A 27,509-nucleotide genomic window follows, 5' to 3' on the forward strand; every position below is an offset into this window, starting at 1 on the left:
TCCTCCTACGTCCGTCCAGATATTTTGATAACACACAGCTGGTCCAGACCCGCAGCAGTCTGGTTTAAACATCAAGTGAGACTTGTCTTGCCAGCATGACCAATCTCACAAGCACAAGGTGGCAGACACCATGTGATGTTGTGAGTATAGAGAAATTGGATTTATGGGGCAGGAGGAAAACAGGCAACAATTCGTTCTGCAGAAGATTCAGCACAGATTCTTCTCTGGCATTTGTAGAATCACAACTTCATAAACCCCCCACTGATACCAACCATTACAGCAAGCAATAAAACACAAAGACTGTCCTTCAGAGGACGAACTGCAAGCACATAAAAGCATGGGTGGATTATGAGACAGTGGGCCCCTGGGCACAGATATGCAAAGGGCCCCACCAACTCTCCTAAGTAGAAGCAAGACACACAGACTTTGTGGTGGTTTTGCGTCTTTTCGTAGTCATTATGCACCTTTTTGTGGTTTTGTGTGTGGTCATTTTGTCTAACTTTGTGGTTGTATTGTGTCTCATAGAGGTAATTCTGTGTCTTTCTGTCTTTTTGTGGTCATCTGTGTTTCTTTGAGATAATATTGCATGTTATTGAGGTAATTTTGTTGTTGGTTTGTAGTTGTTCTGTGTTTCCTTTTGGTTGTTTTGTGTCTTTTTGAAGTCATTATATATTTCTTTGTGGTTGTTTCATGTTATTTTGTGTCTTATTGTGTCTTCTTATGGTTGTTTCAGCAATCTTTGGAGTAATTTTGTGTCTTTTTTTAAGTTTTGTGTCTTTTGTCTCTTGTGGTTGTTTCTGGTCTTGCAGTCATTTTGGTGCCTTTGAGATAATTGTGTGTCTTACTGAGGTCATTTTGTGTCTTTTTTTGGTAGATTTTTGTTGGTTTGTAGTTATTTTGTGACTTCTTGTGCTTGTTTTGTGTCTCTTCGTAATCATTAGGGTTTCTGTGAGATAATTTTGTGCCTTATGAGGTAATTTTGTGTCTTTCTTGCTTCTTTTTTGTTTTGTTTTTTTTTACCCCTTGTGTTGTTTTGTGTCTCTTTGTTGTTGTTTTGGGTCCCTTTGTGCTTGTTTTGCCTGCTTTATGTAGTTATTTTGGATCTCTTTACAGTTCCTCTGCATCTCTTTGTGGTCTTTTTGTGTCTCTTTGTGTCTTTCTGGTTGGCACCTATTAATATGAGTGACATTTTGCAAGTGAAGACTAGGGGGCCCCCTGACACTTTAAGCCCCTGAGCCAGGGCCTGCTTGGCCCGTTCAGTAATCCATCCATTCATACATAAAAGTGTCTTCTTGTACAGACATAAATTGTACATTCTGTTCTTTGCAGTGCAACAACAGTATGTACAACAGTATGTGCGTGTACAGCAATGTGACAAACATCTGCATGAGCATGTACAGTATATTTCATTTCATTCAAATGTGTTTTGCAGCTTTTCCTAATCCAAAGAAATGCATAACATTCGCAGCCCATTAGGACGGTGTAATCCTTTGATTTAAGCTGACTGATAAAAATCATGAGTCACCAAAACGAGATTTGCAAAGGTCTCACCCAGAAACAAGAATACATTCAGTACAGGCCACAAAAGATTAGTTGTGTTTCTGCTTGGACTGGACCCAAACCTGAAGAAAAGTCATTTAAGAGCAGCTCTGAAAATTAGAAAAAAAAAAAAAAAGAAGTAGCAGTGAAAGAGAGACACAGAGAGAGGTAGTGACATTGGACTCTAAGCAGTGGTGGGTCTGACACACTGACAGGCCAAGCCATACACAGAGCAGTCTCCTCCCCTCTCCTGCCTGTCCTATATTAACTCTCCATGGAGCTCCACCTCACAACCAGAGGCACATGGAGTAGGATAACACATCGCCAAAGCTCTGACAATACAGTCACATACCCACACATACACTGGGAAGTACTGGACTGCACTTTCCACCTGTCTGCCTGTTGAACCAGCAGAGTTGGATATGTAATTTCTTCTGTGTGGACTAATAACTTGTGAACCATGTTGCTCCGGGCGTCTCGGGAGGATGTCAACCTCAGTGAGTGGCAAAAAGAACTCATTTTCCATAACAGAGAAGTAGACATGTTGGTGATGTTGAGCATATCTCTGTTTTTGTTACAAATCTGGGCCAAAAAGTAAAGATGAAGCAAAAGAAACAGGTGATATATCGTGTTAAAGTGAGATTGGACGTAGAACGGGGCTGAAACACACTGTGTGTATAGGTGAATGAGTGTGTGGCAGAGTAGGTCATTCCACCACCAGATAGGTAAACAGCAACTTCATTCGTCACTGGAGGTATACTCAACAAACAAAACTTCCAGACTGCAACAGTGCACTGTTTCAAACATTGCAGCAATACGGCACTAACAGTAACTGTAAGTGGCAGCAGTAGATGCCACTGTCGTCCCAGCTACTGTAAGTTACACAGTCAAAGACTTGATGTCAACTATTTGTCTCGTGATGTAACACGGGGAGGCCCACAGCAGAGACTGTACTGACCCACGGTGGAGATGTGTTGTTAGTAATTGTTTGTGATTGGAGTACAAATAACAGAAGAGGAAGATTTTTTTTAATTTATTTTTTAAATTGAAATGTGAGAATCCTATGACCCCAACAGGCAGGGTGAGACTTAACCTTTTTTGATCTCCGTTACTCTTCTGCAGCAGGAGGGCAAAGAGCAACTTATGGATGCAGACACAATACCTTATCTGCAATCAGATTTTTAATTATTAATGTAGCTTTCATCAGAAGTGACCAGTGAGTCTTGTGAAAGGGGGGCAGAGGCCAAAGGGAGGGAATTACAGCAGCAATAATCAGCTGTACAATGACAGGAAATGTTACATCATGTCTTGGTTCTGACTTGTGGGGGATCTAAAGTGTCTTAAAGCAAACATAATGCACATCTTTGACCTCTGACTTTGAGAGGAGGGTGATCAAAACTTAGATCAATAAAGTAGCCATTCATTCATTTTAGAACAATTTACAAAATATTCATTATAAAAACCTTTTTTTAAAAAAAAAGTTTCATTCAGATATTTTCTCTTTCAAATAAATAAATAAATAAATAATAATAATAATAATAATAATAATAATAATAATAATAATAAAATAAACTCAGACAGTGCATTTCAGCTAGTCAGAAAAAAAGGAAAATTAAATAAAGGCTCTAAAATGCATTAATTCCACTTCCCATGTCCGCCTCTCTTTCAAAACTAGCTAGCCTATACTCATATGAGATATTATGATCGTGCACTATTACATAACTTTATGTCTTTGGGATTGATGAGCGAGACATAACTTCGTCATAAACGACAACCCCCCAATATCACCCAAAATTATAAGAGCAGCTACAAAGTCACCTCTTTTCTCAATATTTCCCTCTCCTTGTCCCACTAACAAACACAGTAAGTCCCTCTCTCCAAGTCTGTCGCATCACGCTCAGTCCGCATGCAGCTCTCCATCGCAGAGCCCATCCCGGCCTGTGTGAGGTATCTGCATTCTCGAGCACATGGGTTCCCACATGGTCTGCCTGCGGATGCTGATGCTGCGGCTGTGATGCTGCTGCCCGCCCGTCCGTCCATGCCTCCGTCTATTCGCAGTACCCACGGTGTGCGAGCAAGAGGACCGGACGCTGTGCATGCGAGGACACCGACCGCAGTCTGGATCTGATCAGAGAAAATTAGTGGCTTCCTTGATCTCTTGACTTTGTTATTGCTTGGGATGCCTCGTTGAGATCGGATGTGAGGGCGGATCTGCTGAGAGAGAAACCCCCTTTGCGCATATCGGTGCCAGATGGACCTCCTAAATCCGTAAGCCGCAGTGAGTGTCCAGGCGATTTTTCTCACTGACACGATTAATGAAATACCGCGTGCCATAATCTGTAAACAACCATAATACCCATCAAAGGCAAAAACAACAACGACAAAAAAAGGAAAAAACGTGGACTAATCCAGGAAACAACAGCCTATTTGCGAAAAACAAACAACAAAACGCATGGATTAAAGATTATAGCCTGTGAAAAGACCTTCTAAATCAAAATATTGCCAGGACTGTAATATAATAGGCCAAAAATTTCTGTTGCGTATGACTCAATTGTGGAAGAATGTGAAATCACAAACAGCAAATAGAGGGAAGAAAACATAAACACTGAGATCTCTGATTCAGGTAAGATACAGCTGTCGTTGCGCCTGATCTGCAGCATTTTTTGTGCAGCCGAATCACCTGCCCCCCCACCTCCCCACCTCCCGCAATATAATAGGATGCATAATGTGCATAATGTTTTTTATCCCCATCCTTCACCATAGATCAGTTTAAGATTATTTAAAGGAGCTGCAAAAATGATTCACGCAATCACATTTCTGCTTTTGTTTTCATGCGTTTTTCCTACTATGAATATGCATGTTTTTAATAGACCTGGTAGCCTATGTAGCTATATGATAGACGAGTAGGCCTATGATAGCCTTTTTGAGGCTGTGGTTGAACTTCGTTTTAAATGTGTTATGCATGAAGACGATTGAGAGATTACTGTCTGCTGTGAGAGTTATTGCCATTTTTACTATGTTGTTATCATTTCATTCAATCTGTAGAAATGTTTTGGTGGATTTTGAATCTACCGCTGTCATGTGATCTCACACCTCAAACACATGCTTTGAATGACTCCCGCTGCTTTCAGGTACCGCTCGGAGCTCTGAGATTTGATGTAAAAACGACCTGTTGTTCGTTCTGTCATTGATAAAGTCGGATATATTATAGTAGGCTGTGCAAGACTGCCATTAACCAATGCTGCTAAGAGTAGTTTCGTTACTAGATTTGATTCAATTATATACTTCACAAAGAATTAAGAAAAACATCACTTTAACAATCATTTGTTGACACGAAGATAAAAATCCATCCAAATCATAGAGCCTTTTGTGTAGCCTATCTGTATTACATTTTTATAATGTTATCAAGAGTAGAATATTATCTTTATGGATTATCTACGTAAACTGCCCAGTAAGATGTTAAAAGTTTTTGGAAAAAAACTGGAAACAGGATAAGTGGTGTTTGGTGGCATTTTTAATGTAAAATATAGAAATATATGGATTTTGTTGCCTAGTAAGCTGAAAAAAATGCACTGTAAGAAATTGCACAGTAATATTACACAGATTGAATATAAATTAACCTTTCGAAACCTGGAGCAACATCACTTTTCTTGTGCTGCTTTCAGATTCCTTTCACAAATATTTAAACCTGTGAACCCTGAGCAAATTGTTTCACTTTCTTTCAGAAACATAGGAATAAAAAGCATTTAACAACTTGGCAAGAAATGTTCCACAAATTGCAAGATGTTATTAGATTTTTAAAAATATTTAAAAGAAAGAAAGAAAGAAGGTAATAAACCAGCAATGGAAAAAATGTCAAGAGGAAAGTTTTGGGTTATTTCTTCTTAAATTGCCCTGTGATTTTTTCCCCATGTTTTTGAAAAAAATTAAGCCATTTTATTCAGGTTTCAAAGTGTTAAAGGATGTGGATAAGGATGTGACATATATGTAAATACACTAAAAATAAATAGAATATATAAAACCCGTGGTAAATAGTATTTTTTTTTGTAAAATTATGGTCTAAAACAAACAGATTTAGAAATATATAATGTATGATATTTTTTTAAAAATCCCTTATTATTACAGCAAATTGTCACTTCATTATCATTTTAAAAGGGCTCTTCCCGTGTAGCTTTTTCCGACAGCAGTGAAGGCAGCGTCGTGACGTCACGCCGCCTTTCATAGCTCTGCCCAGCCTCAATGGCGATTGCATTAGATCTGCAGAGCTCGAGAGCGGAGCACAGTCAAACCTCCGTCTGGGTTTGATTTAACACCTAACGATACTAATGCGACGAATACGGACTGTAAGTAATTTATTTCATGTTTATTTCCGTCACCATTACTTACATCAAATGTCATTTCACTGTGGATTATGTTCCGTTTTTTAGCGGTTTAACCGAGGTCGGCTTTGTGCTGCTTAGCGCGAGGAAAGCTGTTACCACGTAGTCAGAAGCCTCCGCCAACAACGGCTCCTTTGTTCGCCCTCACGGCGGGTTTCCCTTTAACGTTATGTTTTAGTAGTTATGAAACGGGAAGTGTGGTGAGGTATTTTTTTTCTTTTACAGTATGGTGTGTGTTATTTGGTGGAGATGTTATGTATGTGATATATTCAAACGAAAAACAAGTAGACGGAGGTCTGTTAGTAGCTTGTCAGCTCGCCGTTATGCTTCCATTCGTGGCTTTCTTCCGTCAGCCAGACCCGGTGAAGGCCAAAAATAGGCGGTGTGGATATAAAAACAGCTCCTGTATAAAAGCTGTGTTTATTTTAAATTTGTGCTATGTAAGCACCTCACTGGCGTATCTTAATTTCCGCTATGGCATACTGTTTTTATGCCACTATTTAATCGATACCAAGAAACCGGACTAGCAAGCGCGTAAACCGGGCGGGGGAGGGTTAGTTTCCATTTATGACACCACGTTTAAACTCAAGCCGGTGAATGACAGTTTGTTATTTGCCTGCTGCTTTTGTGAAATCCCCAACATATTGTAATCATAGTAAGGGTGAGGTTTCATGACGGTTATTTTAATTAAATGTATTCAAAACGGTGAATTTTTAACTTCTATTTTGGCACAGTATAGATTTTCTTACCTTTTTTCTTCTTTTTTTTATTCTTGTCTTTCAGGTTATACCCAAATAAAATGGAGGATAGTTTTGATTGTGACTGTGGCGAGCTTGAGCCACCCGATCATTGAGGGTGTACTTTGAAGACTTAAAGGCCAGACTCATTTCAGTTTTATAGATCAGGTGACTTGACAGGAAAATTACACAAAATATATAGAAAACAAAAAAAGAAAAAAAAAATCACAAAGCTGCTCAGGACCAGTCATACACTGAATGTATCTGCACTGTAAGGATGCAACTACATGCTTTTATAGTTTAATAATAAAGTCTCAGTGCTTATTAATTGGCCTCAAAGTCCATTCCATTGCAGTCTATAAACACTAGTCAACTAAAAACTGCTTAAAACAACCACACACCCAGGATTTGAGGAGAAATTCAATCTCAAAGTTTTCTCCCCTCATTCAAGATGGAACAAAAGTTTGACCACACATTTGTGCCCCGCATTTGACAGCGACGGCTAGACGGGGGAGGGGGGGCCCAGTAGTCATCTCTAGAGGGGTCAGTCAGGTCAGCTGCTGAAGCAGTGGGGGAATTGACTGATAAACTCCTGCAGGTGATAAAGTTGGACTTGAAACAGGCCAGAGACCAAACGGTAGAGATAGCAGGAGCTTGGTGTTGAAGCCGAAAACAGTCGTCATGGCAGAGAAGTTCGAGTCACTCATGAACATCCACGGCTTTGACCTGGGTTCTCGCTACATGGACTTGAAGCCTCTGGGCTACGGAGGAAACGGCCTGGTGTTCTCAGCAGTTGACACCGACTGTGACAAGCGTGTAGCCGTGAAGAAAATTATCTTGACCGACCCACAGAGTGTGAAGCATGCCCTGCGGGAAATCAAGATTATCAGACGCCTCGACCATGACAACATTGTCAAGGTAAATTGGAAGTAGTTTTCTGATTTTTTTATTTTAGGGTTGAACAAAATATCTAACTCCAAAACTGACTTTCAATACTGACCTTTCTTTGTATGTACACAGGTGTTTGAAACATTGGGCCCCAACGGTCGCAGGCTAACAGAGGATGTGGTGTCCCTGACAGAGGTCAACTCTGTTTACATCGTGCAGGAGTACATGGAGACAGACCTGTGTCAGCTGCTGGAGCGGGGCCTTCTGTCTGAGGGCCACGCCAGGCTCTTCATGTACCAGCTCCTCAGGGGCCTCAAATACATCCACTCTGCCAATGTTCTTCACCGCGATCTCAAGCCAGCCAACCTATTTGTCAACACAGAAGACCTGGTACTGAAGATTGGGGACTTTGGGCTGGCCCGCATCATGGACCCACACTACTCTCACAAGGTAGGACAGTCTTTTATTTGTGGAGAATATGATTTTTACAGGGTTTTGTGGTGAGTAACGTATTGAAATGCTGCATAGGCTAGAGAGGAACAGACAGACATAGCACTGTTTTTCTGCCCGATGATGAGCACTTTGTTGCTCTGGCACGCAGTGTTTTTATCATTGCCTGGTAATGCGGTACCCCCCAGGGTGACGCACTTTCAAAGCAGGAAGTTAACAAGACGGGATGTGGTTCCTTTAGGTGACGCCTCTGTTTCCCTTTGTCAGGGGATGTGAGGCTGTGGAAAACACAACCCTGGGAACGTTTTTTTTCCTCCCATTTACAAGTGTACAGAGCCAGAAAATGGGCTCAAATCCAAGTCTAAATATACAAATGAGTGGGTTTGTGATAATGTGGCTTAACAAAGATGAAGATAATCCTCATTCCCAGGTGGAAAAAAACTCAGCAAATATTCCAAAGTAGCATGTGTAAAACAGGAACAGTTCAGCCTTGAGCCTTCAGCGACATTTGATGGTAATGTTGATGGCTCAAGGCTGCAGCAGGACATGCTGCATTAAAATATATAAAGATTTATTCATATCAAAGAGTGCATGTTTCCCCTCAGCTTCATTTGCATGAGGTCATCACTTTCAATTTCCATGCTTTTGAGTCAAGAAAATTGGGTGTTGTTTTTTGTGTTACAGGGATTTTTTCCTCTCATCAGATGCCAGCATAATGCAAACCAAGGCACTAAAAGCCAGATGTTAACGCAACAAATGTCAATGTACACATTATATAGCTCTTTATAACCCCTGTATGTTGTTTTGTGAGACAGTGTAAAGGCAGCAATATAGTTGGTTGCTTTTGTTTTTAAGAGAAGAGAATGGATTACTCTGTCTAATTGTAGCCAGGTGGAAGGACTGTATTGCCCTTATGTGTTTCTGTCACCTTATAAAAGGATGAGGAAATTCCAGTCAAAGGCCATATGGTGTTGTGATGAGAGGAAAACTAGGTTGGGAAGTCTCTCTCTCCCGCCCTCACTCTTTCTTTAGCTGCCGGATCTCTTTAGAGCATGGAGGCAGTCAGATGCTCACACGTGTCTCAGATTAGTCATTGAAGGGTCTGAAGTGGGCTCACGTGACGTGATCCCTCTGGCTGGCACAGCCTCATTCATATCCCCTACACAGTCAGGCAGAATCCTGCCACAACATGTATCACTCTGAAACACACTTACACATACTTTTTTACCAGAACTGCTTATTTCCAGCACACCATCGCTGGGATGTTTTGTAGTTTCGTCACATTTTCAGCTCTGACTGACTTCTGTATTTTAATATGAGTCATATCTTAGGTGGAGACAATAGCTCTCTCTGCAATAGGAAGAGGAAGGCCAGGGTTTGTAGTTGCGGGAAGAAGTGAGCGTTTCTCACACAGTTCAGTCACTGTGGCCACCCCCCGGTATAACCACACTCCTCCCTTACAGCAGGGTTTGTCATGTGGGCCTTTTTCCCTCTATATAAGCAGTTTTTCCTGATGGGAAACATGCTGGCAAGTGGGTATTGAAAAGCTGCTTGGCTGGGGTCAGCTCTCTTGTGTTTGACTATTGTCTGCCATATCGGTGCTGCAGACTACTGCTGCAGAGTTTTTGTCAAGATACAAATGCTGTAGTCATGTAGTCAGACTGACTTATATAGGCTTTGACCCTGCTCTTCTTTCCAAACAGCGTTGCTGTGTTTTGTCTGTCTCTGCTCTGATAACAATAGCGGTGTGGCAGGGGGAGGGGGAAACACTGATATCTCAACCAGCCACTTGTTTCATGGTACCTATAGTAGAGCTTGGTATCGTTTGGAAAAATTACGATACCAGCACCGATACCAGTAGCTTTAAAGCGATACAGATACCATTAGAGTAGTTTTCTATACTCATGTGAATGGAATGTCTTGCATACCGTAAAATTTATTGTAATTGGGCTTTTATTTGCTGCAGTCACTAGAGAGTGTTATGTCACTTGTTTAACTGGACTGGAGGACCGGCACCTGGTACACTGACACAACACCTCTCTTTATCCCTGTAAAACAACCCACCTGTCCACCAATGTTGTTGGACATTGATATTTTGTTGAATTTAGGTTTTGACATCCGGAGACAAGAGAAATCAAAGCTGCAGCTCCCACTGGTTGGTGTGAGTTTGTTGGGACTGAGCGTTCACCAAGAGGACAGGTGATACCTTAAAAGGTACAGAGTGCCGATACTCAGCCCTAACCTAGAGTCATCTCATTGAGTGCACGTCTGGTGCCTTTAACCAAATGAGGCTTGTTTGAAAATGAACCCATCACTCCCACAAGACATTAGGGTGGTCAGTGGAGTGTGGAGGCGTTAAAAAACAGTTGGTTTCATTGCTGGCCAGACATTAGGGCAGAGTCACTGGGGGTAAATTTCCTTTCACAACCACCCTTTACTTCTTCTGGGTGAGGCGAAGCAGCTGGGTGGCTGAGTGCATGTTATTTGTATAACGTTGTATCTAAATAAAGAAGCGCTCTTTGCCAGTGAACCTCAGATTCTGGCGTAGTTTCAGTAATGTGGTGTATAGATTCATGTATTAGTGGATTAGGCACACGTCAGTTGTTCGACCTTTTGCTCTCACGATCCTATTTTTTTTGTATTGGTTGAGTTAATAAAACAACCCCTCATGATTCCCTTCCAAGTTTTTATTCTTCTGGAGTGGCTTTGTTTTAAGTTTACTGTGTGAAGCTTGCCAAGAGTACCTGTGTTTCTGTGATATCTTTCCATTTGTTTTGAGAAAGCGGGTCGTTTCTGCCTGTGTGAACCTTAATACTGGCCCTCATAGTGGCACAGGATCAAGAATGGCAAGAATTCACGTGCACTCATCCAACTTCTCCAACCCTGATACCCCTCCTTTTTCCCAGCGAGCTCTTTGTCTGGTTGTGGGAGCCTTTCTCGGAGCCATATTTGAAGCGGATCTAAAGCCTGTGTTCATTTCCAGTTGTAGCCCGCCCAAGAGAAGGAGAGAACTGTGTATATAACCCATTTAGGTTTAGCAATAGTTGTGCTTAAGCGAGCTGTTATTGGTTTTAAACGAGGCCAGCTGAGGCTGTAAACTACTTCAGGATAGAGTAACACATTTAATTTGTGTCTTAGCTTAAGTCATATCACAACTGCTCAGTGGGGCAACATGTTTTCAGAGAGGAAATTCAGTGCAGTTTTCTTGTCATATCAGCTAAATGTCAGTTATGCTTTAAAGGTTAACAAAACAGTCATAAGATCTAAGTTCTGTCTTCTGAAATGAATGCAACAAGGTCAAGACAAACTTTTGTGTGGGACATACAGATAATTTGTTGATGTCTAAAATATATTGTTTACATTTTACAACAAGTAACAACAAAAAGTAATTGCACTAATATAAACTTGAAAAACTCCTGTATGTCAGAACGTGTGTCTGCCTGTGGCTCAGCATAAAATTCAGTAATTTGATGTTGAAGAGATAATAACAGGGACATTTTCAGGAATGCAATAAGAAAGAAGAGGGAGGGTGGAGGGTTCACAGAGGTCCTTTCTTCCACACAAGCACAACACTCCACATTTGACCTAAATATTCAGCCAGCAACAGGCCTGTCTGGCACCAGACGGCACAGGATCTAACAAGAGTCGCCTTACAGTTTAATGAATTTCAGAGACGCGGTTTCTCCTATTTTCCCTATTTTAAAAATATCCTGCAGACAGTTTCTTGCAACTAATCGTAGTTTTAACATGGAAACTAAAAGTAGCAGGAGTTATGATGATAAGTCAGACCAGATTGGACATATGGACCCTATTAATGGATAAACAATTTATTTCATAGTGTTGTGAAAATGCAGTGCAGCTCCACTAAACCTGCTATTTATACTGTTTTGTCTGTGGAATGATTCTCGTGTGTGTGGGTGGATGCGCTAAGATGAAAACACACCCAGCGCCAGCAAGGAAATCTATCATTTTTAGTCACCAGCTTCTGTGAAGCAGCACAGCTCTATCCTACAAAAGGAGGCTGGGCGTGGAGACTGACTCCTCTCCAACCACCTTTACTGACATCTGGTCATATCTGTTAAAGGTTGCTGTGACTAACCACAGCCAGACGCACTGAATGAGGCTTTTATGAGTCACTAAATGTCAGCCCGGTCTCATCTAGATCAGGCGGTTAAGTAATTCACCAACTGTTTCCAGGGGTATTGAGATGCTTTTATTCTTGCAACTGTGTCTTTGTGGCGCGTGGCTTACATAGAGATTAGTAAAAGTAGAGTAAGTAGTAAAAGGTGAGCTGGAATGTTTACTTAATGCAGTTTTATGCCCTTAGCTGGTAGCAGACTCTGATCTACTCTTTTTAGTTCAGAGTCCATCATACACAGAATTGTCCTTACGCAATGACCCGACACTCTTTCAGGCTAACCTAATCTGAAACTGTTGTAATGCTCTGCCAAGGTAGTTACATGTATTTCTCTACCGTAACCACATTTACATACAGTGCTGTGCAAAAGTCTTACACTTTTAAAATGATCATACATGTTTATTGCTCAGTAGTTTCTTTACTAGAATACAACCAGAACATACTAGAAATATGTATAGATGCAAACATTTGAGAAAAAAACAACTTCAATAATAGAAGCAGTGTGGGATTGCCTGGACAGAGAAAGGAATAAAAAACAGCCCACGTCTTAAGAAGAGCTCTGGAGAGTGCTGTAGCGGGCTTGGTATAATGTACCAGAAGATTATTTAAGAAAACTTCAAGATAGACTGCCAAACTTTGCTAAAACAACAAATCTATGGTGCCCTAAGACTTTTGCACAGTACAGTTGGACAATTTTCTGGCTGTTTCTCACAGTGGATGCTGAACAGCCGTGTAGTTTCAGTCAGTAGGTGTGGCCTGCTGTCTTGTAATTCCCCTCGACCTCTTCACAAGCTTGCAACCTTCACAAGCGCTTCACTGCTGGGCTCAGACACATAGATTAGATACCTGTAGAAAGGAGTTACATGTACAATCTACACTGAGTGTCGTTTATAGGCCCATCAAAACAAGGCTTGCAGAGCAGTGATAATCCAGAGGGTAGTGTGACGTCGAGTATCTGCCGCTAATTTAGGGCAGAAACAGGAGCCTGGCTCAGTGGTGAGACGACCATTTTGGTCTCACCACAAACTACCCATGTATGTGGGGGAGAGCGAGGGCAGCAAGGGTGTTGTTTTACATCCTCCCATCCCCCAATGTCCCAGTGTGCGCGCACACACACACACTCACACACAGGTCAGTGTCCTTTGTGTTCACTGTCCTCCTGTTCCTGTGAGTAGTCAGGCCCTGTGTGAGAGTGGAGTGCAGATCAGTGTCACTAGTGTGTCACTGGGGAGTGGAGAGTGTGGCAGCGGGGGATTATCCTGCTCTCTCAGACTGCTGACAGGGCCTGCACGTGTCTGATCTCCCCCTTTTCTCTCTGGGGTCTTTGTCTCAGTGCTGTGTTGCGTACGTGACCAGCACAGAGCAGGTCCGTCAAGGAGATGGCACGCGGGGTTATCAAGTTTAGCACGGACCAGCAGGCATGGTGTATTCTATGGTCTCGTGTTAGCAGCATTGTGGTATGGCAAACATAGAGGCACATGGAGTCATGTTAATCACATTTATCTTTTACAGAGGGAAATGGCAAATTTTAGAGCCTCTTTAACCTTTTGAAACCTGAGCAGATTGATTACCAAGAAATTTGTAAAAAGTTTCAAAAATGATCTGAAAAGTAAAAAAAAAATTACTGGCATCTTTTCTAAACGAATTAAGCCATTTTTTTAGGTTTTAGAGGTTTAAATACTTGTGAAAGGCATCTAAATGCAGCACAGGAAAACTGATGTTAGTCCAAGTGTTCAAGGCTTAATTGTAAATGAACACAGCACAAGGGCACAGCAGTTTATAAATCTAGGTAGCTTGGGGGAAAATATGGTTATAAGTCTTGTTCTTGCGCCCTTTTTGGCATTTCCCACTAAATATGCCTTGTCCCTCTCTCAAACAGGGCCATCTCTCTGAAGGTCTGGTCACCAAGTGGTACAGGTCTCCTCGCCTGCTGCTCTCTCCCAACAACTACACCAAAGCCATCGACATGTGGGCTGCTGGCTGCATCTTTGCAGAGATGCTCACAGGGAAAACCCTCTTTGCAGGTAAATGTTGACTCAGTTTCTTATATTTGACTCACTGTAACGCCTCATACTCAAACACACCTACATGCAGTCTTTGAAGCAGATTGGGTGACACTGATGAGGTAAATATGGAGCATAGGTCTGATGAGGCATATGTTCATCCTGTTTGTGTTGTGTATTTGTTCAGGAAAGATTGTAGAGAGAGGCCCAGTCAGTCTGCCTTTACTATCCTTATTGTTTTTTCTCTGCAAATCCAGCTGGAGACGGGAGAGACTGACTGTTCTTATTTGTTGAAAGTACCTTGAGCTGGACAAATAACATCTCTGTTCTCATAATCTGCTGCGCTCAGCCTCACTCAAAATAAACTCACACAGTCATGCCGATGTTGTATGTTGTGTAACTCTACAAAGAAAGCGCCTGATGTGCGTCTGCTTGGTATTTTAGGAGCCCACGAACTGGAGCAGATGCAGCTGATCCTGGAGTCCATCCCTGTGCTGCGAGAGGAAGACCGACAGGAGCTCCACAGCGTCATCCCCGTCTTCATCCGCAACGATATGTCCATGCCTCACACACCACTGGCCAAGCTGCTGCCTGACGTCAGTCCCCAGGGTGAGTGCTGCTTACTTATTCATTCAGAACTACTCTCATGATCAAAGACAGAGGTCAGGGTCTTATCTCTCATAGATAATGTTTCCTGCTTGATAATCACAATGCCTTCCCTCACCGCAGCCCTGGATTTCCTGGAGAGGATCCTGACCTTTAACCCCATGGATCGTCTCACCGCGGAGGAGGCCCTGGCCCACCCCTATATGGCTGACTACTCCTTCCCCCTAGACGAGCCCGTCTCTCTGCACCCCTTTCACATTGAGGATGAAGTAGATGATATCCTGCTCATGGACCAGAGCCACAGCCACACCTGGGACAGGTACGCTTGCTCCCTTGTTCCCTCTCGAACATCTGCTCTCTGTGACCAGGCAGGCAAAGTTTTACATTTTCCCTGTTTGGACATTTTTCTTGTGTGAGCTTAGTTTCAGTGGAGAATTTGCCCTCTGCACACTAAGCAGAAATACTACAAATAAAAAAGTCACCTGACAAGAAAAAAGACAAGGCAACATCCACATCACTGCGTTTGAATTTAAGATGCATCAGGGTTGTTACGTTTTAGCCTGGCGTCCTCGCTAATGTGGCATTTAAGCAGCCCTAAAACGGAGTGGTGTAGAAATGCTGCTGCTCCTATTTAATTTGGAAAACTCCAGCACTGAGTTTTGCTGTGAACGGACAGAAACAGACAGGTTTGGAAACACTGATGCGGACACCCCTGTTCACTTTCGGATTGGCTGTTGTAAGCCATGACATGTCCTTCCCGATTGGTCACGCCAAAGTCATGTGACGTGACCATTTCCCGGAAGAAAACATGCTACAGGTATATATCTATGAGCCTCGACTACCCGGCGTTATTTCGCCATGGATAATAAGTTACAGGCATTGCTGTCCTTGTTGTCGCTCCTGGCAGTCTTGCTCAAAGCCATTGCTGCTCACCGTCTGTAGATCCGTCTTCAAATGAGGTTATCACCCCGGCAATGCTTCCTGTTTACATTGACTGCGCAATGTAACCTGAATGGTCATGTGATAAACATTTTAAGGTGTGTTATTATGGATGGAGATAAGAGATGGAAAAGTGCTAAAACCCACACATGGGTGGGGGATGGTTTTTGTATTACTACTTGGCCTTTAATTTAAAACGGAGTAATGTGGATGTAGCCTCAATTTTTCCTCAAAATGTTTTGTGGTTTGTTTGCAAAGGTAGATCCTGTACTGGAACTTTTTTGAGCCCTTTTCTCTGTTTGTGTACTGAAATCTGTCTCTTTCAAACTATCAGGTATCATGAGAGCCAGCTGTCAGAGGTCGACTGGCACTTGCACAGCACCCACGACCCAGATGAAGTTCAGGTTGACCCAAGGGCTCTCTCTGATGTAACAGACGAGGAGGAGGTTCAGGTGTGTTTGAAATTTGACAAAATTACAATAATATTATTATTAATAATTATTATTTTAAATCTGCATACTCCTAAAAAACAGTTGGCTTTTCCTCTGTTAATTACTGTATTTTAAAAATACACCTTAAAGGCTTATAGTAGAATTTACCCTGAGAGTTTGGTATCATAAGTATTACTCTTAAAGGAGTATAACATATTAAAAATATAGCAAACCACAGCTTTACCAAATGAAAAGTGATTTCACGTCTGGCTCCTGACTGACTGAAATTCACTTTTTTGCTGAGATTCAATTAGATATTTATTCATAAAGCTCGATATCACAAATCAGTATTTGCCTCAGAGGGCTTTACAGTATGCGACATCCCTCTATCCTTGGACCCTGGCAGTGGATAAGGAAACCCTCCCCCCCAAAAGCCCTTTAACCTCAGGAAGAGCAACTGAGGAAGGATCCCTCAGAAATAACAAAGGTTAAATGGTGGCTTTTGTCCATCCCCAGGTGGATCCTCGTAAATATGCTGATGGAGATCGGGAGAAGTTCCTGGATGAGCCGTCCTTTGACTACTCCACTCTGTTCCAGCCAGAGCGATCCTGGCAGGATGACCACCACGAGAACAAATACTGTGACTTGCAGTGTAGCCACACCTGTAACTACAAGGCTGTGTCACCCTCCTACCTGGACAACCTCATCTGGAGGGACAGTGAAGTCAACCACTACTATGAACCCAAGCTCATCATCGACCTCTCCAACTGGAAGGAGCAGCAGAGCAAGGAGAAGGCAGACCGCAAGGCCAAGAGCAAGTGTGAGAAGAACGGGCTTGTGAAAGCCCAGATTGCGCTACAGGAGGCCGAGAAGACCCAGAGTCCAGTAGAAAAAGACAGCGAGCAGGAGAAACACCAGACAGAGAAGCCTCAAAGCCAGCAGAGCCAAGGCTTTGACTTCGACTCCTTCATCGCCAGCACCATCAAACTGAGCCTGCAGCCAGAGCCCTGTCCGGAGGTGACCCTGCTCAACGAGGTGGGCCTGCTCAACGAGGTGGGCCTCCTGAACGAGCTCAACTCTTCAGTTTCCCAGCTGGAAGCTCCCCGCTCAGGCTCCATGTCCAAGTCCATAAGTCAGGAGAAGGAGGAGAAGTGCCTGGTAAACCTCGCCCAGTTAGGTGGAGGAGGGCTGGGAGTCGTCGGGGACGGCGTCTGGCCCGCTCACCCCTGGGAGAGCTTCGGCTCCGGGGAGAGAGTTGGGGAGAACGGCTGTTTGATAGATGAAGCGTGCTGGGACATTCGCAAAGAGGACCACCTCCAGAAGGAGAGCACTTACACCAGCTACCTGGACCGCCTGTTCAGCCGGAAGGAAGAAGGGGCCGGAGAGACTGTGGCCAGCTCGGAAACAGAGCCCTTGGAGGTGAGAGAGCTGGATGAGAGCTTCCTCAGCAGGAACACAGAAATTGTGCTTAATATGCAGCTGGACTCTCTGGCCCTGCCTGGCTTTGACAGCACCGATGACTTGCCTCTAAAATCCATCCAGGCGTCCCTCACCCCCTGCGCTGTCAAATGCTCGCCACAGATTGCCCACAAAACATACAGCAGCATCTTCAAGCATCTTAATTAAAGAAATATATATCCTCCCTCACAGTGCAAAATCTAGGCAGTTTTGTTTTTATGTTGTTTTTTTTTTTAATAATACAGTATATTATTGAACTTGAATCATTTCATACCTTTTTTATTATGGTTATTTTTAATTATTTTTTGTTAGTTTTTTAAGAGTTGAGATGGGTGACTTATTATATTTAAAGAGTTTTGGTCATCACTCTGAGCCTTGATCACCAGGCCTTCATGGGTTAATGTCTACACCCTCATTGCTAAACTGGCATGTCACTCACACACTTAAGTACTGTATACGAACGGAAAGTAGGAGAGAAGTAGCTAGGAGAAAAGTGGAAGGAGAGGAGTTTGCATTAAAGAGACAGAGTTTGGCTGTTAAGGTGTGACATATGGAAGGATGGTAGACGCTAATATTGCTGTAGGCGTTTAAAGTGCTTTCAAGCAGCCTTTCCTTTTGACGGATATAAAAGAGAGATGGGATGTCCTTTTTTTATTTTATGACATTTTTCCCCCGAAGAAAGCTTCCTTAATAACCCTTTTCATACTGTAAATCTGACACATGATGCCAGCAGCAACCATTATCGTAGGCGTTAATGTAAATGTGTTATCTACCTCAAGGTAACAGCCGCGAGAGACACTCGAAGCCGCACTAGTGCTTTACACACATGACCATCCTCATACCATGAAATGAAGTGGTCGCGTAGATGAAATCTGTCTCACTTTAGCATTTAACATAGTGAGGTGTTTCAGTAATCATTATTTATTTCTAGCAGATGTGCGATATTTATTTTATCAAAATGTGTTATTTCAATGTGATTATTGAAGATTGAGGAGTTGGACAGACTTCCATTTTCATTTCGGCACTATATGGGCGTGTAAGTGTTCTTTTGTTTTAATGGTAGGATGCAAATTCATCTGTTATGTTTCTAAAAGAAGTTGAGGCTTTCCATTTTCCACCAATATTGTCCAAAAGGATATTCGTTTAGATCTTTTTTAATTTTTCTTTTCTTTTTTTTTTATTTATAGGTGCGTTCTGTCTTCATTGGAAAAACTGCTTTGTGGTTTAAAGAACCGCCTAAAAGTCTTAATTTTTTATCTAAATGTAATGTTTAAAAAAAAAAAACGCGTGCATGGAGGCAAGAGAAAGGTACATTCAAAGTAAAGTTAATGGTGAGTATAATGTACGTCAGTTTTAATTGTACGTTTTTTGTTAAATTTCTATGTACTTTTTCCAGGCAAGCATGATGAATTAGGTTAAGGTGTAGCATGTAGAACACTTACGGACTTTTTTTTGTAATCATTGGTTCCCCTGTTCTACAAAATATCTCAAAATAAAATTACTGGCAAAGAGTTTTAGCTTGTCTCTCCTTTTTCTTTTTTAGTTAGTGACACCTCTGACCTCACACACTTAGTTAAGAGGTGTTTTCGTAACTTTCCCTTTGTATGACTGCGCAGCTGCAGGAGCCTTCTTGGTGTGGGGGAAGTGCTGACTATGGTGCTGCCACTTCTAGACTCCATTTTTAATGTCTAAGTAAGCAGACTAAATTACACTGCAGGCGCCGGGACACGAGCTTTGACTCACCAGCTAAATGTAGCTCTGGCTCAGACTGCCATATTTCACTCAGTACACAGATTCCCACCTGCTAGTAGGTGTAAACTCAGCTGAGAAACTAGCAGGATTACATAACAAATGTGCACTTTTGGATTGATTTGCTGTTTTGAATGTTATGCAATAGTGATGCATTTCCTTGTCAAGGAAGCAGGTGTAGAAACGTGTGACGCCAACGTCCATCGCAAGCAGTCACTGTGTATTTCCAAACTTCTCTGAAACTTAAGTTGCATGAAAGGGAGTGACTTTAGGTCATGTGGAAATGGCTTCCTGCAGATTGCGGTGACTGTCAAAGTCTGATAGTCAAGTTTAGGCTCATACAGGATAGTTAAGTCATTTTTACCACAACAAAGACTGTTGCATGAGTTTCTTTACTCTAAGCATATAGCCCCTCGGGCGTTATAGAATTCTTAAATATTGAACTAACGTGATACTTTGGAGTTGAGGTGACTTTTTTCTCCAAAATGTGGTGTATATGGGTACAATAAATAGTCTGCATTGTTAATAATAGATAGATATTTGGCTGCAAGAGCCTAAAAGAGTGGAAAAAGACTTTTTGGCTCACACTATACGAGTAGTAATTCAAAGCTGTGAACATTCTCAATTGCAAGTAAAAGGTACTGCATTCAAGAAAAACTACTGAGAGCAAAATGACTAACTGGTATAAAAATGGCCATTTGTGGGTAAAGTATTGCTTTAATTTTGTAGCGGGTCGAGGTCAGTGAGTTTTAAGTATATTGGTGGATAGTTCAAAGTGGAAACAAATTTTTAACTTGTACCCCTTCAGGGTTTCATTGTGGAAGTATTGTTGGCAGGACCAGGATCACTTTCTGTTTTCCACAGACCCTAGCATCTACCATTATTTTCACATTTACTTCGGTAGTTCCACCGTCGGACAATTTTTCCAGCTGGTGATAACCGTAAAGAACCCACACTGATGGTGAAAGTGAGTCTTATACCAGCCTCACAGATGGTGTCATTATTCTGCAGCCATTACAATGTGCAATCAGAATTTACTTCATAATGTAAAGTAAATACTTCATGAGTTTTGCATTTCAATAGCAAAATAATATGAAACTTTTTGTTTTCTAAATAAAAAGTCCAAAAATTCATGTAACAAAAAAACACAACATATAATTCAACAAGTTGAATAACTCAATTTGACAAACAGTCCTCAAAATTCTACATTGACAAATTATAAATGATCTTCACTTTAATCTCCTACAATGAATCTACTTTTTATAAGCTGAATGTGTTTTTTTTTTTTTGCAAATCTTTGGGAGCATTAAATAGAAATACTCTGGTAAAGTTAAAGTGCATAAAAATGCCGTGTTAAGGAACTAACTTTTGCTGTTTTGGCTGTTTTGCTCATTAAGCCAGGTCTAACCTTTGGACGATCTGCGGTGGATAACAATCAAATGTCAAAGATAGATCCTAAGAAATGATCTTTTGGTGCCAAAGTGAATAGTTTCTGTACCAAAAACATTAACAGAATTTATTGAATACCTTTGAATTTTTTTTTAATAGCTCCACATGAGCTAAGCAGGTTGAAAACTGACTTAAATTGTGAATGTTTCTTTGACCAGACAGACGTCACTGTCATTTAAATAACTCTAACCTTACAGGAAGAGAAAGCCGTGCTACAAAGGTTGGAACTGGTTGTCTCACTTTAATCAGCCACAGCTGGGCTTTGGAGTTTTTCAGCTGCTACTTCCTGCTGGGAAAAATTAGGCCAGCTCTGTGTTGTTTTTCTGTTCTCTTGGTAACAATACAATCCTGAGCGGCGATGATTAAACCCTGCTGGAATACTCAGATGAGAGATGTGGTACCTGATAGGAGAAGCACCTATGAAGATTGAATGTAGGTCAAAATCAAAGTGCCACGTGCTGTTTTTCTCCCAACACCTCGTATGTGCAGTGTAAACACGTCTCATGTCTTTCCTGCAGCTTCTTCCTTTCCTCAGTCTGTCTGTTCCTGCTTTCACAGAAAGATGTGATGTTTCTGATTTAATTGTCAGCATCTCAGCTCAGATGTCAGCTCTCGCTTCGACATCACACAGGCTTTCTCATTACCCCTGTCAAAAAAAACAAGCTCCTCAATCCTTCCTCTCTGCTGCGACCTCATCCGCACGTTCTCCTGCAGCCTACAACTAATTGTGTTATTTCTCCTACATGCCTCATGCTCTCATGTTCTTCCTGCCACTCATCCCTCACCCTATCAGGTCTCCCCCAGGTGCCGAGCCTGTCAGGTGTTGTCAGGTTAAAAATAAAACCCAGGAACTCCAGGATAAGCAGCTCAACTGGCCACCTATCAGCTGACGGAAGCTTAACGCATTGCTTCCTAATTCAAGGTCATGATCGCCATTCTCTTTCCTGGAAGGCCAATTAAAACTCTGTGTTTGAGATTTCAGATTACAGATTTTCCTCCAATGGAAAGTACTGAAATAACTTATAGGAGGTGCTGCTGACCTGCTTGGTGCAAATCTTGCATTGGGGTTAAAGAAACGTGTTGACAAAGCCTCCAACAGTTATCAGCCACAATTTGAGGCCGCTTATTATGGCACCTCGGTGTCAGAATGTGTCCTTATTCAGCGCCGGATACTAAAGTTAGACCACAAAGTGCTTTTATAAATAGACATCACTTCTCGGGCCCTCGCACTTTAAAAGCTTTAACTACTGCCAGAGTTACAGAGCATCCTGACCGCTGACATCAGGTCAGAGTATCATTTTATATGACTTCTAAGCAAATGATATTTTACGACAGCCTAGTGGGGCCATTGTAGGCAAAAATAAAAATAGCAAAAATATAAATATTTTGAGATTTTTTAGTAGAAAAGTTGTATATTTCTTCATTCAGATTAGAGTCATTAATTTACAAGAAAAAACACAAATTTAGAACAATCTTATAATATAATAACTTTAAAAAAGCCATACATTTCAGCAATACTATACTGTTTTGTACGACGTACTATATTTTGACATTTTTTCACGCTATTTTTTGCTGTTTTGAGGGGTTTTCGACTGATTTTGAGACATGCCATACTTAAACATTTTTGCCATACTATAGCCTTGCATTTGCGGTGATTTTTTTGACATGCTATGTTGTTGTATTTTTGGCCGCTGTTGCAACATTCTATGCTGTGGTGTGTCTAGGCACGCTATTTTATGCTGGTTTCAGCTGTTTTTGGGACATGTCAAATTTTTGCCATACTATAGCCTTGCTTTTTTGGTCATTTTTTCAACATGCTCTTTTATCGTATTTTGGGCCATTTTTGCATGTTTTAAAACTATGACATGTCTAAGCACGCTATTTTATGCTGTTTTGCGGTGTTTTCAGCTGTTTTTGGGACATGTCAAATTTTGACATTTTTCCATACAGTAGCCTTGCTTCTTTGGTCATTTTTTTACATGCTCTTTTATCGTGTTTTTGGCCATTTTTGCACATTTAAAACTATGACATGTCTCAGCACGCTATTCTATGTTGTTTTGAGGTGTTTTTAGATGTTTTTGGGACATGTCAAATTTTGACATTTTTGCCATACTATAGCCTTGCTTTTTTGGTCATTTTTTCGACATGCTTTATTTTGGTGTTTTTGGCAGTTTTTGCACGTTTTAAGGTGATGGCATGTCTCAGAACGCTATTTAATGCTCTTTTGAGGTGTTTGCAGCAGTTTTTTGACATGTCAAATTTTGACATTTTTGCCATACTATAGCCTTGCTTTTTTGGTCATTTTTTCGACATGGTATATTATGGTGTTTTTTTCCCCAAATTTGCACATATAGATGCTATGGCGTGTCTCAACACGCTATTCTATGCTGTTTTGAGGTGTTTTTAGATGTTTTCGGGACATGTCAAATTTTGACATTTTTGCCATACTATAGCCTTGCTTTTTTGGACATTTTTTCAACATGCACTTTTATAGTGTTTTGGGCTGTTTTGCACGTTTTAATGCTATGGCGTCTCTCAGCATGCTATTTTATGCTGTTTTGAGGTGTTTTCAGCTGGTTTTGGGACATGGCAAATTTTGACATTTTTGCCATACTATAGCCTTGCTCTTTCGGTCATTTTTTCGACATGCTAAATCTCTGTGTTTTTGGCAGTTGTTGCACGTTTTAATGCTATGGCGTCTCTCAGCACGCTATTTTATGCTGTTTTGAGGTGTTTTCAGCTGTTTTTGGGACACATCAAATTTTGACACTTTTGCCATACTATAGCCTTGCTTTTTTGGACATTTTTTCGATATGCTTTTTTATGGTGTTTTTGGCTGTTTTTACATGTTTTATTGCTATGGCGTGTCTCAGCACGCTATTTTATGCTGTTTTGAGGTGCTTTTAACTGTTTTTGGGACATGTCAAATTTTGACATTTTTGCCATACTATAGCCTTGCTTTTTAGGTCATTTTTTCGACATGCTCTTTTGCAGTTTTTTGGGCTGTTTTTGCACTTGTTAGTGCTATGGCGTGTCTCGGCAAGCTATTTTCTGCTGTTTTGAGGTGTTTTCTGCTGGTTTTGGGACATGTCAAATTTTGACATTTTTGCCATACTATAGCCTTGCTTTTTTTCGTCATTTTTTCGACATGCTATATTTTGGTGTTTTTGGCAGTTTTTGTACGTTTTAATGCTATGGCGTGTCTCAGCACGTTATTTTATGCTGTTTTGAGGTGCTTTTAACTATTTTTGCGACGTGTCACATTTTGACATTTTTGCCATACTATAGCCTTGCTTTTTTGGACATTTTTTTGCCATGCTCTTTTATGGTGTTTCTTGCCATATTTGCACGTTTTAATGCTATGGCGTCTCTCAGCATGCTATTTTATGCTGTTTTGAGGTGTTTTCAGCTGGTTTTGGGACATGGCAAATTTTGACATTTTTGCCATACTATAGCCTTGCTCTTTCGGTCATTTTTTCGACATGCTAAATCTTGGTGTTTTTTTGCAGTTTATGCACGTTTTAATGCTATGGCGTGTCTCAGCACGCTATTTAATGCTGGTTTGAAGTGTTTTCAGCTGTTTTTGGGATATGTCAAATTTTCAGACTTTTGCCATACTATAGCCTTGCTTTTTTGGTCATTTTTTTCGACATGCTAGATTTTGGTGTTTTTGGCAGTTTTGGCATGTTTTAATGCTATGGCGTGTCTCAGAACGCTATTTTATGCTGTTTTGAGGTGCTTTTAACTATTTTTGCGACGTGTCACATTTTGACATTTTTGCCATACTATAGCCTTGCTTTTTTGGTCATTTTTTCGACATGCTCTTTTATGGTGTTTTTGGCTGTTTTTTACATGTTTTATTGTTATGGCATGTCTCAGAACGCTATTTTATGCTGTTTTGAGGTGTTTTCAGTTGTTTTTGTGACGTGTCACATTTTGACATTTTTGCCATACTATAGCCTTGCTCTTTCGGTCATTTTTTCGACATGCTAAATCTTGGTGTTTTTGGCAGTTTTTACACGTTTTAATGCTATGGCGTGTCTCAGCACGCTATTTAATGCTGGTTTGAAGTGTTTTCAGCTGTTTTTGGGATATGTCAAATTTTGATATTTTTGCCATACTATAGCCTTGCTTTTTCGGTCATTTTTTTGACATGCTAGATTTTGGTGTTTTTGGCAGTTTTGGCATGTTTTAATGCTATGGCGTGTCTCAGCACGCTATTTTCTGCTGTTTTGAGGTGCTTTTAACTGTTTTTGCGACGTGTCACATTTTGACATTTTTGCCATACTATAGCCTTGCTTTTTTGGTCATTTTTTCGACATGCTCTTTTATGGTGTTTTTGGCTGTTTTTTTTACATGTTTTATTGTTATGGCGTGTCTCAGCACGTTATTTTATGCTGTTTTGAGGTGCTTTTAACTGTTTTTGCGACGTGTCACATTTTGACATTTTTGCCATACTATAGCCTTGCTTTTTTGGTCATTTTTTCGACATGCTCTTTTATGGTGTTTCTTGCCATATTTGCATGTTTTAATGCTATGGTGTGTCTCAGCACGCTATTTAATGCTGTTTTGAGGTGCTTTTAACTGTTTTTGCGACGTGTCACATTTTGACAGTTTTGCCATACTATAGCCTTGCTTTTTTGGTCATTTTTTCGACATGCTATATTATGGTGATTTTCGCCATATTTGCACGTTTTAATGCTATGGCGTGTCTCAGCAGACATTTTTATGCTGTTTTGAGGTGTTTTCAGCTGTTTTTAGGACATGTCAAATTTTGACATTTTTGCCATACTATAGCCTTGCTCTTTCGGTCATTTTTTCGACATGCTAAATCTTGGTGTTTTTTTTGCAGTTTATGCACGTTTTAATGCTATGGCGTGTCTCAGCACGCTATTTAATGCTGGTTTGAAGTGTTTTTAGCTGGTTTTGGGATATGTCAAATTTTGAGACTTTTGCCATACTATAGCCTTGCTTTTTTGGTCATTTTTTTCGACATGCTAGATTTTGGTGTTTTTGGCAGTTTTGGCATGTTTTAATGCTATGGCGTGTCTCAGCACGCTATTTAATGCTGGTTTGAAGTGTTTTTAGCTGGTTTTGGGACATGTCAAATTTTGATATTTTTGCCATACTATAGCCTTGCTTTTTTGGTCATTTTTTCGACATGCTCTTTTATGGTGTTTTTGGCTGTTTTTTTACATGTTTTATTGTTATGGCGTGTCTCAGCACGTTATTTTATGCTGTTTTGAGGTGCTTTTAACTGTTTTTGCGACGTGTCACATTTTGACATTTTTGCCATACTATAGCCTTGCTTTTTTGGTCATTTTTTCGACATGCTCTTTTATGGTGTTTCTTGCCATATTTGCATGTTTTAATGCTATGGTGTGTCTCAGCACGCTATTTAATGCTGTTTTGAGGTGCTTTTAACTGTTTTTGCGACGTGTCACATTTTGACATTTTTGCCATACTATAGCCTTGCTTTTTTGGTCATTTTTTCGACATGCTATATTATGGTGATTTTCGCCATATTTGCACGTTTTAATGCTATGGCGTGTCTCAGCAGACATTTTTATGCTGTTTTGAGGTGTTTTCAGCTGTTTTTAGGACATGTCAAATTTTGACATTTTTGCCATACTATAGCCTTGCTCTTTCGGTCATTTTTTCGACATGCTAAATCTTGGTGTTTTTTTTGCAGTTTATGCACGTTTTAATGCTATGGCGTGTCTCAGCACGCTATTTGATGCTGGTTTGAAGTGTTTTTAGCTGGTTTTGGGATATGTCAAATTTTGAGACTTTTGCCATACTATAGCCTTGCTTTTTTGGTCATTTTTTTCGACATGCTAGATTTTGGTGTTTTTGGCAGTTTTTGCATGTTTTAATGCTATGGCGTGTCTCAGCACGTTATTTTCTGCTGTTTTGAGGTGCTTTTAACTATTTTTGCGACGTGTCACATTTTGACATTTTTGCCATACTATAGCCTTGCTTTTTTGGTCATTTTTTCGACATGCTATATTTTGGTGTTTTTGGCAGTTTTTGCACGTTTTAATGCTATGGCGTGTCTCAGCACGCTATTTAATGCTGTTTTGAGGTGTTTTCAGCTGTTTTTGGGATATGTCAAATTTTGAGACTTTTGCCATACTATAGCCTTGCTTTTTTGGTCATTTTTTTCGACATGCTATATTTTGGTGTTTTTGGCAGTTTTTGTACGTTTTAATGCTATGGCGTGTCTCAGCACGTTATTTTCTGCTGTTTTGAGGTGCTTTTAACTGTTTTTGCGACGTGTCACATTTTTACATTTTTGCCATACTATAGCCTTGCTTTTTTGGTCATTTTTTTGACACGCTACATTATGGTGTTTTGGGACATTGTTGCACATTTTAATGCTATTGTTTGTCTCAGCACGCTCTTTTATGCTGTTTGAGATGTTTTCAACTAATTTTTGGACATGTCATAATTTAAATATCCTTTTTTTGCCTTGTGACGTCTTCAACATACCATATCATGGTTTTTCCGGACTATTATTTTTTTTTTTTTAATTTTCTTTTTACATTTTCACAAAAGGGAACATTCATTGAAAATGCACTTTTTATTAAATTATACTTCAATAATAATTACAGTTTAAGGTGGAAAAGAAAAATACAAAATACCACAAGGGAAAAATAGCAATAAAAAATTAATAAATAAACAATAATGATAATTACAAAATAAATAAATAAATAAAATGAAATATACATATATACATATCC

At 40.6% G+C, this 27,509-nt stretch overlaps 1 protein-coding gene across 4 annotated transcripts; it reads left to right on the top strand.

The window, feature by feature from the left end:
- Positions 1–1,831: 1,831 nt before the first annotated feature.
- On the top strand, positions 1,832–19,079 carry mapk6 (mitogen-activated protein kinase 6). 4 transcript variants are annotated; one of them, XM_042492288.2, is made up of 8 exons: positions 1,832–2,036; positions 6,702–7,573; positions 7,676–7,993; positions 14,011–14,155; positions 14,579–14,743; positions 14,864–15,059; positions 16,014–16,131; positions 16,627–19,079. In XM_042492288.2, exons 2-8 carry the CDS (start codon positions 7,337–7,339, stop codon positions 17,734–17,736), a joined length of 2,289 nt encoding a protein of 762 aa, XP_042348222.1. In that variant the 5' UTR covers positions 1,832–2,036; positions 6,702–7,336; the 3' UTR covers positions 17,737–19,079. The 4 variants fall into 4 exon arrangements, with proteins under 4 accessions (XP_042348222.1, XP_087931838.1, XP_087931833.1 ...); XM_088075712.1 differs by lacking the exon at positions 1,832–2,036 and adding an exon at positions 3,386–3,817; XM_088075707.1 differs by lacking the exon at positions 1,832–2,036 and adding an exon at positions 3,914–4,162.
- Positions 19,080–27,509: the final 8,430 nt, after the last annotated feature.

This window comes from Plectropomus leopardus, chromosome 1 (assembly GCF_026936395.1).
Source record: "Plectropomus leopardus strain MGB_pleo_1.0 chromosome 1, ASM2693639v1, whole genome shotgun sequence".
In the NCBI taxonomy this organism is placed as follows: domain Eukaryota; kingdom Metazoa; phylum Chordata; class Actinopteri; order Perciformes; family Serranidae; genus Plectropomus; species Plectropomus leopardus.

What these genes read in the sequence shown, in the direction of transcription:
- mapk6 (XM_042492288.2), top strand. Translation starts at nt 7,337, where the DNA reads ATGGCAGAGAAGTTCGAGTCACTCATGAACATCCACGGCTTTGACCTG. An exon ending in ACCCACACTACTCTCACAAG is followed by an intron (nt 7,994 to 14,010) that starts GTAGGACAGTCT and finishes TCTCTCAAACAG; the next exon opens with GGCCATCTCTCTGAAGGTCT. An exon ending in AGGGAAAACCCTCTTTGCAG is followed by an intron (nt 14,156 to 14,578) that starts GTAAATGTTGAC and finishes TTGGTATTTTAG; the next exon opens with GAGCCCACGAACTGGAGCAG.